This window comes from Gopherus evgoodei, chromosome 22 (genome assembly GCF_007399415.2).
Source record: "Gopherus evgoodei ecotype Sinaloan lineage chromosome 22, rGopEvg1_v1.p, whole genome shotgun sequence".
NCBI lineage: Eukaryota > Metazoa > Chordata > Testudines > Testudinidae > Gopherus > Gopherus evgoodei.
In genome coordinates, this window is record NC_044343.1 from 5,381,971 (window position 1) to 5,397,063 (window position 15,093).

Sequence of the window (15,093 nt, forward strand, 5' to 3'; positions counted from 1 at the left end):
CCATTGGTGGTGGTTCCTAGAGGCACTCATGATACTATGTTGTGAGAGAGCTCGCCGATAGACGATGTCTTCAGGGAACTTGGAAGCGTGCTGAAGAAGAAGAATGTCCAAGTGATCATCTCAGAAACAAAGGAAAAGGCAAGGCGGAAGATGCTGGAAGTGAACTGCTGGCTAGGTAAGTGGTGTATGGTTTTGGTTTTGTGAAACATTGGACCACTATAGTTTATAGAAGTTTATAGTTTGCATGGCCTCCATCTCAGTAGAAGAGGAACTGATTTTGAGTGGTCAGGAGGGCGTTAAACGACTAACAAACAAGGTGGGTGAAAAGGAGGGAAGATACAAGCATCATTTAGTACAGAATCAGGATGCTGAGGACAAAATTAATCAAGGGACCAAAGGACATGAAGAGAAAAAATTCTGTAATTGCCTGTACACCAGTGCTAGGAGCCTGGGTAACAAACGAGGAATTGAAGTTGCTTATTCAGGAGCATGAATTCAATTTAGTTGGCATGACCGAAGCCTTGTGGGATGAGTCCCAGAATGTTAAAATTAATGGTCCGAACCTATTTAGGAAGGCTCAAGTGGACAAAAAAGGGAGGGTGCACTCTGTCAAAAATGGCCCTACCTGTTTTTGAGTCACTGATAACGTGGAAGAAAATGATGTTGAACGCTTATGGATCAGTGTCGAACAGATAAAGCACCAGATGCGATATTAGTTGGTGTTTGGTACAGATCACCAAATCACACTTGGGAGCAGGATGACCATCTCCTTACATGTCTCCCTATAACGTGTGGGGTGGGGCGAGGGGGGGAAGCTGCGTGATCATGGGGCATTCAGTTTGAGTGACTCATACTGGATATCTCATGCTCTCAGTACTAAATCATCTGTGAAATTTCTAAATATTATTGATGACCATATCCTAACTCATGAAGTGTTGCATCCAGCTGTGGGAATTCTACATTAGACTCCATCTTGACAGATAGAGGAACTGATCACAGAACTAAAAATGAATGGTAGCTTAGGTACAATTAATCATGACTTGATCACATTTTAAATATGCAAACGGAATAAAGTCCAGATCATCAGTGTATATATATTTGGTGCTTTAAAAGATGCAGTTTCACAATGCGGAAGACAATTATGAGCCCAGTCATCTCCGAGGAAGAATTTAATAAAAAAAAAAAAGTGACTGATAATTGGAAATTGCCTAGGAAAACTTTACTAGATGTCCCAAAAGCCGCAATCAAAGAAGAAGGCTGTATTGGTTAAAAAAAAACAACTTGGTTTAAAGGGGAGGTGAAGGCAGCTTTAAAAAATTAAAAAATAAAATACCAAATGGAAGGGTTGATAGTACAGAAGCTCCCTGACTTACGCAAGCATTCTGTTCTGGAATGCCTGGCGTAAGTTGAATTTTGCGGAAGTCGGGAATGTATCTCCAACAATTAGCCCCCCCCCCCAAAAAAAAAAAAAAAAAAAAAGCTTATGGAACTTTTTCCGTAAGTCTGGATTTCCATAGGTGGGGGTTGCGTAACCCGGGGATCATCAGTAATGAATATAAATGAGAAGCTAGGAATGGTAGAAAATTATTAAGGGAAGCAAAGAGACAGAAGGAGACATATCTGACCAGCAGAGTTAAGAACAATAAGAAGGAGTTGTTTAAGTATGTTTGGAACAGAAAGAATCCTGACAATGGTATTAGTTCGTTACTAGATGAAGCTGGTAGAGTTGTCAGTAATAATGTAGAGAAGGCAGAAGTGTTCAATAAATATTTCTGTTTTGTATTTGCAGGGAGGGAAGGGGATGGGGGGAGATGTCCTGTCATATATGATAACACTCTTTCCATTCCACTAGTATCTCAAGAAGATGTAAAATAGCAGCTACTAAAGAGAGACATTTTAAAATCAGCTGGTCCACATAACTTGCATGCAAGAGTTTTAAAAGAGCTGTCTGAGGAGCTCTCTGAACTGTTAATATTGATTTTTTTCCCCAATAAGTCTTGGAACACTGGGGAAGTTCCAGAAGTCTGGATGAAAGCTAATGTTGTGTTCATATTTAAAAAGGGTAAATGGGATGACCTAGGTAATGATAAGCCTGTCAGTCGGATGTTGATCCAGGGCAAGATAATGCAGCAGCTAATACAGGACTTGATTTATTAAAGAATTAAAGGAGGGTAGTATAACTAATGCCATTCAACATGGGTTTATGGAAGATAGATCCTGTCAAATTAACTTGATTTTTTTTTTATTTTGGAGATTACAAGTTTGGATGATAAAGTGTTGATGTAATACACTTAGACTTCTGTAAGGCATTTGACTTGGTACCGCACTACATTTTGATTAAAAAAGAAAAGAAAACTAAAAAGATATCAAATTTAACACAGCACACATGAAGTGGATTAAAAGCTGGCTAACTGATAGATCTTAAAATGTAACTGTAAACTTTGAATCATGATTGAACAGCTGTTTCTAGTAAGATTCCGCAGGGATCTGTTCTTAGTCTTGCATGGTTTAACATTTGGATTAATGACCTGGAAGAAACTGTAAAATCATCTCTGACGCACAAATTGAGGGAGTGGTAAGTAATGAAGTAAGTAACGAAGAGGACAGGATATTGATACAGAGCAGTCTGAATAGCTTAATATGGCTAAATGCAAAAGTATACATCTAGGATATTGATACAGAGCAGTCTGAATAGCTTAATATGGCTTAATATGGCTAAATGCAAAAGTATACATCTAGGAACAAAGAACGCTGGCCATACTTCCTGGACTTCCTGGGGGCTTCTATCCTGGGAAGCAGAGACTCTGAAAAAGATTGTGAGGGGATGTGGATAATCAGCTGAATGTGAGCTGCTGGAGCAAATCTGTATCCAAAAGGGCTAATACCATCCTGGGATGCCTAAACAGGGGAGTCTTGAATAGGAGCAGAGAAGTGATTTTTACCTCTGTATTTGGCACTGGTGTGACCTCTTCTGGAATGCTGTGTCCAGCTGTGGCGTCCGTAATTTTAGAAGAAGATTGACAAGTTGGAGGAGGTTCAGAGAAGAGCCATGAGATGGATTAAAGGGTTAGAAAACATGCTGGATAATGACAGACTCAAGGAGCGCGATCCATTTAGCTTAACAAAGAGAAGGTTAAAGGGTGACTCGATCCTCAGTCTATAAGTACCTACATGGGGAATAAATATTTAATAATAGGCTCTTCAAACTAGCAGAGAAAAGTGTAACACGATCCGCTGGCTGGAAGTTGAAGCTGGACACATTCAGCCTGGAAAGGAGATGTTCGTTTTTAACGGTGAGAGTAATTAATCGTTGGAACAGTTTACCCAGGGTTTTGGCAGATTTTCTACAAGTTTTAAATCAAGATGGGATGTTTTTCTAACCACTCAGCTCTAGGAGTTATTTCGGGGGAAGTTACACAGTAGGTCAGACTGGATGATGACAGTGGTCCCTTCTGGCCTCGGAATCTGGCCAAGAGAATACAGTATCACCTTACTCGTGTATGCTTTTTAATGCCGAGAAAGCTGGTCTCTCCCCAGCTTATCCAAGATCCAGGGGCAGGGCTGGCGCTGTGAATGTAGGACTGAAACCAATAATAAACCCATCATGCCTGTAGCCTTTTATGATCAAAGTGCAGCATGAGTTAGAAAGCCTAAATTAGCGTTTAGGCTGAGACCAGTTGGATTTCATAAATGGCACCATCACTTCAGCACTCGTCACATTCATTTAAAAAACCCATTAGTAGGTTGGGTCTAAAAAGACAACAAAATCTGCATTTCCTGCCCCCGAAACAATCTGAATCGCTTGACCCAGACAGCTGCATCTTGCGGAGAGTCATGGAATACTCCAGGGGCCAGAGGAGCAAAGTCCAAAGACTGTTCTGAGAATATCCTGCCACAGGTTCCAGAGCTTTCAGTCCCAAGAGCTGACAGCAAAACTTCCTGGAGGGGGAATCACTGCCACACCAAGGCCATGCAGAACTTCTTGGCTCAGAGCTGACACCTTGAGCTGCCCCCAGAATGAATAAGTAGCAAGTTCAGAGGCCTGGTGTTACGAGCTCCAAACTCTGATCCAGTATCTCTGGGTGCGAACTCGGGCATTGATACAAGGGCGGGGCTAGGCAGGCCAAGTTCTTCCTGTAAACTAGTCTGTTCATCTCTGTTCCTAGCTGGCTATGAATCTTCTAGGCTGCTCAAGGACTTCACTGAACAGATTTGCCCCAAATGACAAGCTTCAAGGACTGGGGGGTGGGTGGGCTGAAGGGGCACTAATTTATCCAAGTTTCAAATGGTGCCTGGAGACCACGGCGCTGCATGCACCTGAGGTGGCTGAGTTCTGGTGACTGAATCTGAGTCCTCTGCACACGGCTACACTGAAATTGTGGTGTGACTTCCCTTCGCAGATCTGGAATGACTTCATGAACCGGTCTGGTGAGGAACAGGAGAGGGTCCTGCTCTACCTAGAGGAAGAGGCCAAGAAGCAGCACAAGAGGAAGCTCCCTGTTAAAGCGGAGGACAAGTGGAAAGGTACCGAGAGGGGAAGGGAAGGCTGGACAGGGGTGACTTTTGAATCTTGAAGTGGACGTTATGTTCCTGGGTGTCAGCTTGCTGCACCCTGCTCTCATTTCCTCCTACATCACTCTGTGCCAGAGAAGCACGACAACCTGGCCTCTCTGCTAAAAGAATCAGCAGGGAGCTAGTTAATATTGAGCCTCAGTTTATCAGGTGTGTCTGCCTGCATCCACAGAGGTGAGAGGGGGCAGGTCATGCCACCCGGAGCTATGGAGATAAATTCATCCCTGTGCTGGTGCTGGTCCAGGACATAGGTGAGGCAGCTCGTGTCTCCCTGATTCCAGGCATTTGGGGCTTGTAACAGCAGGGAATCACTGGGGTGACTGTCACAGCCATGCCTGCCTCTTCCTGTTCCAGATCCCTCTTGGCTGAGCTGTCCCCACTGGAGCAGAGTTAAGGTGACTTGTGCACCTTATTTGAGGAGTGCGACCTTCATGCTGCATTTGCCTAGTTTCCCACTTTTCAGGGCAACATTGATTCAAGTCCCTGGCTTGCGGCTGCTGCTGAGAATGCCAATTCTTTAAATCTGTTTCTTTGTTTCCTCCAGAGCATCCTGCTTACACACCGAAAGAATGTTTCCAGCGCATCAGCCGCCGGCTTCGCACCACGCTGAGACGAGGCAGGATCCCTATGGTGAGACCCTGCCACGTCATTGGTCAGATGACCATCCAGGTGCTGGAAGCTCCCACCTAGAACTAGAAGTTTCCTGTAGACCCAGTGACCCATGTGCCACTTCCATCCAGTGGGTGGATCCAATGCTTGTCCTGACACTTCCTGCTGCAGTTTATGCATGAGGGAATCTCTACGCTGCAGCTGGCCGTGTGATTTGCAGTTTGTGTTCATGTACTTGCACTAGCTTCCATCTGGCCAGCTCGCTACGAATAGCAGTGAGGATGCGATGATGCCAGCCACACAAGGGAGCACGTCCCCGGGGGGTGAGGTGGGCTTGTGGAGCCCAAGCCACCCTGGCTGTGTGGCTGTTTTTAGCAAGCTCGTTAGCTTAAGGCCAGCACCGGGACGTCTGCACGAGCTGCAGATCACACCCCTGGCTGCAGCTGAAGATACTGCAGTTGACACAGGAAGCCTGGGCTGAAGTTTTCACCCAGTACCATTGATGGGAAGCTGGTGTCGAAATCGCAGTGCACAGTGGGTGACCAGAGAAGTCTGGTCAGTTCAAGAACAAAGTGGCTCAGAGATTTTGGGAGTGGGGCAGGGCGGAAATGGAGCCTGTCCTCTCTAGGTTGTGGGGTTTCAGTGTATTCTGGGTCAGTAAGGACTGAATTCTTGTCATCTGCTGGCTGTTCAGTCTCTGGGGGCGGGGGCTAGGGGGTCAAGTGTCTCCAGCTAGCTCCTGGTGTGTCCACATAGAATCTCGGGCTTGGAAGGGACCTCAGGAGGTATCTAATCCATCCCCTGCTCAAAGCAGGACCAATCCCCAGGCAGATTTTTGCCCCAGATCCCTAAATGGCCCCCTCAAGGATTGAACTCACAAGCCTGGGTTTAGCAGACCAATGCTCAAACCACTGAGCTAGCTTCTCCCCCCACATCACACAAATCACAACTGCCCTCCCTTTATTAATAAACTTCATGGGGGGAAGCCAAAGAACCAGTGGGGTGCTAAGACGGCGCCAGCCTCCTCCGTAGAGGCAGCCTCTTCACATTGGGTTGGAGGGGCGCTGGCAGACCGCTGCGGGGAGGCTTGCGCTGCCCCAGCTTGTGCTGTTCCTATTCCGGAGAAGGAAGATTTATCCCTCCAGAGCATCTGACGCCCTAGCCTTGGTTCACTCCAGAGGATGAAGTTGTCTCTGCCAGAGTTCAATTAGCAAACATCCTTGCTGCTGGCCTCTGTGCTCGGATGAAGAGAGAGAGGAGCATGCTCTGTAGGAAGGAGGTGGGGAAGAGAACCACAAGAAGGATCCACAAGGGTGTCTAGACTTCACAGGCCGGGTACACGCTCCCATCATGCACCTCCGCTGTCGGGAGGAAGACATTACACTTGCCTTGGTATGACCAGGCATGTCAGTAGGCGTACACTGACAATTATCCCTTGTTACCGAAGGGCCCTTATCTCTCCACTCCCTTTGATTTTGCTTCTCAGTGCTATAATTTTCTTGGTCTGTTTTTCTGCTGCCTCCATTCAGCACCTGCTTTTAAAAGCAGCCCCAGCTCATGCCTGGCGTGGCTGCTCTAATTTGAGCTCCAGTTGCACCGATCTTTGCAGCTAATTTCTTAGGTCACAGTGCTCCAAAGAGCTGCTCGCTTGTTATTCTGGGGGGCAGGCCGGAGGCAGCAGCAGGAGGCTGGAGTAACCTCCTGGAAGCTTGTTAGCCGCTGCCGCTGCCGGCTTGTTAACGCAAATGTAAATATTTGCTGGGAGAGACTGTGTAGGGGAAATATGCCAGCACTGAGGTTTCTCTTCACAAGCTCTGCAGCTGGGGGCTGCTGCTCTTGGATTCTTGCTTGTCTCGGGCTGCAGAGAACAAAGTCCCCCCTGTCCCATCCACATCCATTGCCCGTATGAATTATTTGTATTGCAGCAGAGACTAGACGCCCCACCAGAGATGGGAAGCCCATTATGCTAGGCGCTGTGTGAATACAGAGATGGTCGATTAAAGAAATGGGGCTGGGGGGAGAAGTGACCTATCCAAGATCCTGCATGGATCAGTGGCAGAACTGAGAACAGAACCCGGAAGTCCTGATCCAATGCCCTTGTTGGAATGATTTTCCCTCTCCATTGGTGATGGCTAAAGGCTGGTGCTTCACATCCTGCATCTCAATCAGTCGCTCTCAGTGGGTCTGGCAAGGCTTGCAGGAGGGCACTGTGACATGGCATGGCTTCTCCCCAGCTTTCAAGCCTATGCTGCCATGCCCAGCCTCCTTGTGATTGGGTTTACTGTCCAAACATAAGCAAGTGAAACAGTCCCTCAGCTCAGCCTTTGTCCCAGGAGTCTCTGGTGATCCTGCTTCATGCAGCTTCCTATTTCCGGCCAGCTCTGCTACTCTTCTGGAACAGCAGCTCCAGGGCAATCAAGCCCCCTCTGACAGAGCTTTATCACCCCTGTCTCCCCCCTTGAATTTGCTCAGTTGGGCCCAGCTGCCCTGATACAGGGGAGCTGGGCCTGGTCTACTGGGACTCTCTGATCTGCCACGAGATGAGGAGTCAGATTTGAAATGCTACATTCCTCCCCCCCCCGCTCTCCCCCCCCCCAAAAAAAACCTGGCTCTGATGACAAAAGCAGAGAAATTCCTGGGGCCCGGTCCCTGTGACTAGCTGCATGCATCACCCCCCTGCCTGCAGAGGCGAGGCGGCAGAACGTGACTTCACATAGGGAACACAAACAATGTAGGCACAGAAGCTTGCTACCTGTGGATATGGAAGACGCTATTTTGGCAACCGCCCACTTCAGAGGGAGATGTGTGAGGATCTCGTGGCATTCTGTTTGCGGGTCGGCCTGTCGGCTGGCCCAGCTTTCTGGATGCATGCAGCTGGTGACCTAATGCTGGTTTCAAGCTTCCAAATAGCTTCTCAGCCATACTGTCACCTTCACTTGATTCTCGTTTTTGCAGGGGACCCTGGAGTGTCTGGAGGAGGAGTTACTGGCCTTTTTCTCAGTCACCCCTCACTCTGTCTACACAGCAATGATGGACAATAGGTAATCCTTCTTCCTTGCTGCTGGGACGGCAGGGCACCTTGGCTCCTGTCCCAGAGGAAGCAGAGGGAGGGAGGGTTTTGTCCGGTGACTCCCGCTGGAGCGGGTTCTCACTTAGCAATGAGGCCATGCAGGGTGCGTGACAGTCATTCTGTAGAGTTGCCGGTTGCAATGGACTTGTGGGAATCGGAGGCCTCTGCGTGCATCCCCTAGAACCCAATCTGCCTTCCGGCCACCAAATGAGGATATGTCCTCACTGCAATAAAACGCCCATGGCTGGAGCACGCAGCTGACTCGCGTTTGGGGCAGGGGCTCAGGCTGCGGGGCTATAAAATTGCAGTGTAGATGTCCAGGCTTGGGTGGGAGCCTGGTCTCTGGGACCCTCCCCCTTCAGGGGTCCCAGAGCCCAGGTTCTGGCCCGAGCCTGGCTGTCTCCACTGATTTTTATAGCCCTGTGAGCCTGAGTCAGCTGATGCAGGCCAGCCCTAGGGTAACCAGATGTCCCGATTTTTATAGGGACAGTCCCGATTTTGGGGTCTTTTTCTTATATAGGCTCCTATGACCTCCCACCCCTTGCCCGATTTTTCACACTTACTGTCTGGTCGCCCTAGCCAGCCCTGGGTGTTTGACTGCAATGTAGACATACCTCAAGAGTCAGATCTGATCTAAGATTGCTGGCTGGAGAGGGACTCAACCGACCCGTCCTCGTCAGAGAGAGATGGCCAGATTTGCTCCAACCTCCGGTTATCTACAGGGCTGGCTCCAGGTTTTCTGCCACCCCAAGTGGCGGGGGGCTGGGGGAGGCGGGAACCGATCGGCGGCACTTCGGAAGAGGGACTGAGGGACCCGCTGCCGAATTGCTGCCGAAGACCCAGATGTGCCGCCCCAATAGCGGACGGAGTGCCGGCCCTTTGTACTGGCCGCCCCAAGCACCTGCTTCCTTCGCTGGTGCCTGGAGCCGGCCCTGTTATCTGGACCAATGGCTTGTTTGCCGCAGGGGGCCTAACGTGCTGTGGAGCCTCTGATCTGTGAGCTCTTATGATGGAGTGTCAGAACCATGTGTGACCAAAGCCTGGTTGGTTTGTTTTTGTTCCAGCTTTGAGCGGCTGCTGCTCCACGCTCTCTGCCAGTACATGGACCTCGTCTCTGCCAGTAAGAGCCTTGTTTTGGTTCTCTTCCCTCCATTGCTATCAAGCCTCTCCAGCTAAGCCCTCTTCCTCCCCACTCTCCCCTCACGCCCGCCGCTGCAGCTCCCAGATAACTCTCCCCAGATGCTGCCAGCGCTTCCCCCTGGCCCTGGGAGCTGGGCAGTCTGGTGAGTTACCCCAGGAGCTTATGTGAAGGCCGCATGTGGCTAGGAGGCAGGAATTCCAGCATTGTAATCCCAGCTGTGCCAGTGAGTCATTGTGTATCTTTCAGTGCTTCATTCCTGCCCTGCTAGGGTGCTGTGGGGTTTGACTGGCTAATGTTTGTACTGCCGTTGGAAATGCAAGTTGCTGTCTCAAATGTATGGCCAGTCCCCTTAGGGCCAGATCCTGGGAATCCAAACACCTGGATGCAGCCCTTAATTACACAACTCAATGAGCTGCTTGCAACCCACTCGACTTTGCCCTGGGCTCTGCTTCCCTCCCTGCTGTGCGTCATTATTCCATGCCCCTGCGCCCCGGCACAGCTCGGGGATGGGGAAAGGAAGGAATCCGTTCCCAAGCTGCAGCACTGCTTACGGCTAGTGGGGTGTGCAATAGGGGAGATGGAGTTGGAGTGTCTTGGGTGGCACGTCTGGGCCGGGAACCCCATTCGCTCTGGCGTGTTGGCAAGGCAGTGGGGATTGCTGCTGCCATAGTGCCAACTTTTCCCGGTGCCGGTGGGAGCTCAGACCCCCCCGACTCCGCCCCATTTCAACCCCTTCCCAGAAGTCCCAGTCCACAACTCCATCCCCCTCGCCCCTATTGGGCTGCTTCCCCAAATCCCCAGCCCAGTCCTGCCTCTTCCGAGCGTGCTGCCTTCTCCCTCCTCCGCCCTTCTCCCCAGTGCTTGCCGCTGCAAAACACCTGTTTCGTGGCAGCAAGTGCTGGAGCTAGGGGGAGAAGAGACGTGCTCACGGGAGGAGGCGGAGGTGAGCTGGGGCGGGGCAGGAAGCTGCCAGTGGGTTCAGAGCACCCACCAATTTTTCTCTCTGGGTGCTCCAGCTCTGCCGCACCCATGGAGTCAGCGCAGACCCATGGCTGCTGCTTATACCAGGGCCGAGTTTGGCCCAGAGCTTTGCCATCCCACTGCAAGGCTGAGCCCTTGGGAGACGTCCTGCGGGTCCTGGAATTGATCTCGCTATTGGCTGCAGCTCTGGGAGAGCCGTTCACTGGGGAGTGAGCATCCTGCCGTCCTTCCACATGTTCACCAGGAGGTTTGGCTCAGCCGGTTCAAAACAACCCGCTGTTCACTTGGCCCAGTCAGTCTCTTGCCGCGTCAGCCTTTGTCTGCAGCTCCCTTCCAAGCAGCAGGCTGGCCTGGCCACCAGGAACCAGCAAGAGAGTGTCTCTCTGGAGGGTGTGATGGCTGGAAGGGCACACTGCGTGCTGTCTGTGTGCGAAGGGGCTCATGGGGCGAGGCATATACAAACCCTACTGGGAATACACCACCTCGCAGTTGAGAGGCACAAGGATTTAGCAGCTGAGATGTGGGCCGGTCCTGGTCTCGAATCCTGCTGGAGACTCTGACCTTGGGCAAGTCATATTGTCATGTGGTGCCTCAGTTTTCCCATCTGTCAAACATGACTGACTCTACTTGCCTCTCTCTGGGCAGTGCTATAAGAGGTCATTGAGGGGGTCTGCAAGCAGGTGTGCTCCTGCCCTGTTTTTAACCCAGTGCACGCAAACATTCCAGATCTGGCCCAAACCTACCCCGTCTTTGGGGCTTGCATTTATCAACTTGGCTGCCCAGCCCCCTCCAGCAACTTTGAAAACTTCAACCTTAAGTAACAAAATACAAACCTCAACCTAAGAGTTCTCCCGAGCATGACTGCTGCTATAATTCTCTCCAGGCAGGACACCACTGTCCTTGCCTCTGGTGCCTTCTGCATTAGGTGCTTATATAGCTTATCCCCCTGGGTTGGAACTAATGAGACCCATCTGGTCTGTTCTCTGGGGTGAGTGAGTAGAAGAGCACTGTATCTTTCTGTTTGGTCCTAGAATATACCCCAATTGCAGGCCCCAATCCTGTGGTCTTTGTGTGAGAGAGAGAGGCATGATCTGGTTCCAAAAAAAAGAACTCACACTTCTTTCTCTCTTTATCCAGGTTCTGACTTTGAAGGGAAACGCCAAATGAAAGTGAGCAACAAACACAGAGACTTCCTGCCCCCGGAATTATTGCTGTCCGCCTACTTGGAGCAGATGAGCTGATAGGTCTGGAAGACGTCCCACTCAGTGCTCTGATGGCTTCTACGATCCCCATATCTGCTCTCCGTCCACTCAGTCCTTGGCGTACAAACGGGGTGTGTCCCCACTCTCTGACGAGTCTCTGCACTTGTGCAATGGCCTAACTGGCGGGTGGGTTTGTGTGGAGCCTGTTAGATCGCCGTCACCTGTTCCCTGCTTTTTAGAGAGGAAGTCTTCCCTTGCCCATCGCTGAAGCCCTGCAGGCATCTCCCACAGCTGCCGCTCTCCTCCCATGTGGCAAAGCTGGTGTGACTTCCAGCTTCCTCCCCACCCCCAGGGTGCTCCTGGTTCCACCCAAGGCTTCTCCGTACTGCTCCCGGGACCCAGTGGAGGGCACTATCTCTGCTCCTCGCAGGGGGGCCTGGCAGAAGCCTGCAAGCACCCCCCAGGCAGACCACCTTGTCGGGGGTGGAACCACCTGTTGGACAGCCCAAAACGTCAACCTTCATCATGCTCACGTGTCCAACCCCACTCAAGGACTGAGGACTCTGCCTCTCTTGAAGCTGGGAGGCTGAGGCCTTTGCTCTGGATGGGCAGCGTCCTACTGGTTGGAGCGGGTGAGGGGGGTAGGAGCTGACTCCAGGGGTCTCCCCTGCTGCCTGTAGGCTGGTGGGAGGTTAGGAAGTGTCCATCGACGCTGTCAAATGCATATCAGCTGTTGTTGTGACGCTGGTCCCTCTTGTCGCGTAGATGGGATCTTGATTGTGTCTCTTCTGTCTCCCAAGCCATGTTCCAGATTTAGAATCCATCCAGGTTCGGGGCAATGGTGAAAGTCCTGTTCGCATAAAAGGGAATTGTGCTTTTAACCGTGCTGGGGTAACAAGATCACTCCTGAATAGTGAAGATGGGGCCCTTCATCTCAGCTCCTTCAGGCCACGTCCTCCCCTCGTTTCTCTGACTCACTGGCCTCAGCTTGGCAGGGCGGTTCCAGGACCTGCTGCTGCTGCCAGATATCACCATGCTTATGGTGTGTGACCAGCCTGCCTAGCCCTGCCTTGGGCGTGGTGCTATCTCCCGGCAGTAGCTGCACTCCCTGGAAGAGTGATTGTCTACACACCAGCTCGTTTAAACAACCAACCTGTCCCTGGGGGACTTTGGCTTCTCTCGGGGGTGAGTTTGTAGCGGTATTTTTGTGACAAAACAGTTTCCTTTCGGCCTTAGCATTTCAGCTGCTCTGACCTGGCCATTGAGCATCTGAATTGGTCTCGTTCCCCAGCTCAGCAGACACTTCAACAGATGCCTAAAGCCAAAGCATGAGCTGAAGTGCTTTGCTGAATGTCCAGCAGCTGCCTGGAGCAGATCACTTGTAAATTGCATTTCACAAACCAGGGAGGCAGGGGAATTACCACAGATTGCAACAGCCTTTCAGGGTCAGGCATGGGCGCTGCTTTGGTTAGTACCTAACCCATCGAAGCCTCAGCTCTGCATACAATCCAGTGACATACAGGGGTGGAGTTTTCCCCCCCCCCCCCCCACAAGGCATGCATTAGCACTTGCCTAGCTTCCTCTCTGGAAAGCAAAGGAGTGAAATATCTGTGTGAAAAGCTCGAAGAAGTGTCCAGGCAGGACTCAGTGCCCACCTCCCCTCCCCTGCTGGCTGCTTGGTTGTGGACTAGGGAGAGCGACCTGTTGGCTCCAACAGAAGCTCAAAGGAGAAGTTGTCCAGGAAGCCAGCCCGGAGGGGAGCAACCAGCCCGTTGTTTAGTGCCTCTGGGAAGATTGGCATTGAGCACACAGCCCCCTGAAGCCGGATCGCTGTTGTTTAAGCTCTGGGACAGCTACCAGTGAGACATCTAACACAAAGCTCTGGCTTTCTCTGCAGGGCGGGGGCCTTTTCTAAATATAGTGTGTAATTTTACAGGTTTGGGTTTGTGACTGTGGAATCTAAGCCAGGCCCCCGGCAGTCCTGCTGCTCGCAAGCGGGGCTGGGTGGTCAGAGCTGAACGTCACAGCTTGGGCCGCCTGGGTCTGCCAGGGGTTTCTGGCGTTGGGGGAGGGCTTGGGGGGGTTATATCATGGCGCAATTTAAATAGCTCCGTTTCCAGCACTCTAGTGCAGCGAAGAGCCCGTTCGGATGTGTGTGGTTTTTAATATGTATCCTATGTGTTGTGGTGTTTAATTTGGTGCATATCAAGAGCTGCTCTCACCTGTACATAGCAGCTGGTTTAAAGGGATGGGCCGGGTTTGCGCTGCCTGCGTCACAGCTCCTGTACTGGAATTCTCCGCAGGTGAGTAGTAAAGAATCCCAGGTGAGGAACGCTCTGCACAGGTTCAGGGCTTGACTCTCCTCTCCGCTATAGTGCAGCTCCGTTGGTTTCACTGGAGTTACTCCTGACTTGTACGGGTTCGTGACCAGAATTAGGCCCCCGGAGGGCAGGATCAGGCCCATTTCCCCTCTTCTCGGTGAGCATCAGTGTAGATTGTAAGTGAGGCTTTACACCGAGTGGGTGGACAATCCCTTATAAACCAGCTGGATGTAAAAACTTTTTCAGCAAAAAAGCCCTCTCACACACTGCCGCAGAGATTTGCTTTGGACAGCCTGGGCGAGGGTCTGGTATAGCTGGACAATGCAGCACAGCAGACCACAGCGCTTGACTTCCCCTGGATGCGCTTTTGTGCGCGTCAGACCCACGCACCATTCTGGGAGCTGCTCTGGGCAGAAAAGGCCGACTCCTGCCAGAGTCCATGCTTTGCTCTGCCTTGGGGCCTGGCTTCCCCTCTTGCCATCTCTGCACACTGCCTCTCCAGCCTGTGCTCCTGAGAGCCCTGGTCTGGTGAGATGACGCAAACCAAAGCGATCTTGGCACGGACCGTGCCTCCGTGCAGCCCAGCACCCGATCAGGACCGTACTGCGGTTTGTAATGTGGATATGGATGTTGTGTGTCGTGCTTCCAGGAATGTTCATAGATTTTTCTTTTTAATTGTGTCAGTTGTATCTGTCAGCCCCAGCTCTTGCCTCGGTTGAAAGGGCCGTCGCCTGGTCTTACGGCAGCTGTGTCTGAGCAAATCCATGTGCGGGATGGCGACTGTGTGCAGTTTGTAATGCTTCAGTCTGCTGGCAGCCAGAGGCCAAAGCTGGGGCTTCTGCTGAAAGGAAAAAAAAAAATTCCTTCTGAGCTGACTCAGCTGGTGAAGGTGTGTGCACAAGAACAATAAATCATGGTGCTCCGGAGTCCTCTGTCTGCTTGTGGGTCGTGTAATGGCGATTGTCCTCTGTCCAAGCCAGGGTGTGAGGGTGGTCTTGTTAGCAAGAACTGTAGGACACTGAGGCTTTGTCTACACAAGCACTTTTGTTGGTGAAGGGTGTGGAAAAAACCATCTGGTGTGGACAGCACTATGTTGGCGGGAGGGAGAGAGAGAGGGAGTGTGTGTGTGTGAGTGAGAGAGAGATGAATTCATGGAGGTTAAGTCCATTAATGGCTATTAGCCAGGATGGGTAAGTA

At 51.0% G+C, this 15,093-nt stretch overlaps 1 protein-coding gene across 1 annotated transcript in view; it reads left to right on the forward strand.

Annotated features, from left to right (window-relative positions):
• The window catches only part of R3HDM4 (R3H domain containing 4), a 31,493-nt gene extending 16,671 nt beyond the window's left edge, over positions 1–14,822 (forward strand). Inside the window, exons 4-8 of the mRNA XM_030540778.1 lie at positions 4,401–4,524; positions 5,117–5,202; positions 8,137–8,222; positions 9,316–9,371; positions 11,511–14,822. Of these exons, the coding sequence (XP_030396638.1) occupies positions 4,401–4,524; positions 5,117–5,202; positions 8,137–8,222; positions 9,316–9,371; positions 11,511–11,614 (456 nt within the window). The 3' untranslated portion in view covers positions 11,615–14,822. The remainder of the gene's footprint in view (positions 1–4,400; positions 4,525–5,116; positions 5,203–8,136; positions 8,223–9,315; positions 9,372–11,510) is intronic.
• The last annotated feature ends 271 nt before the right edge of the window (positions 14,823–15,093 follow it).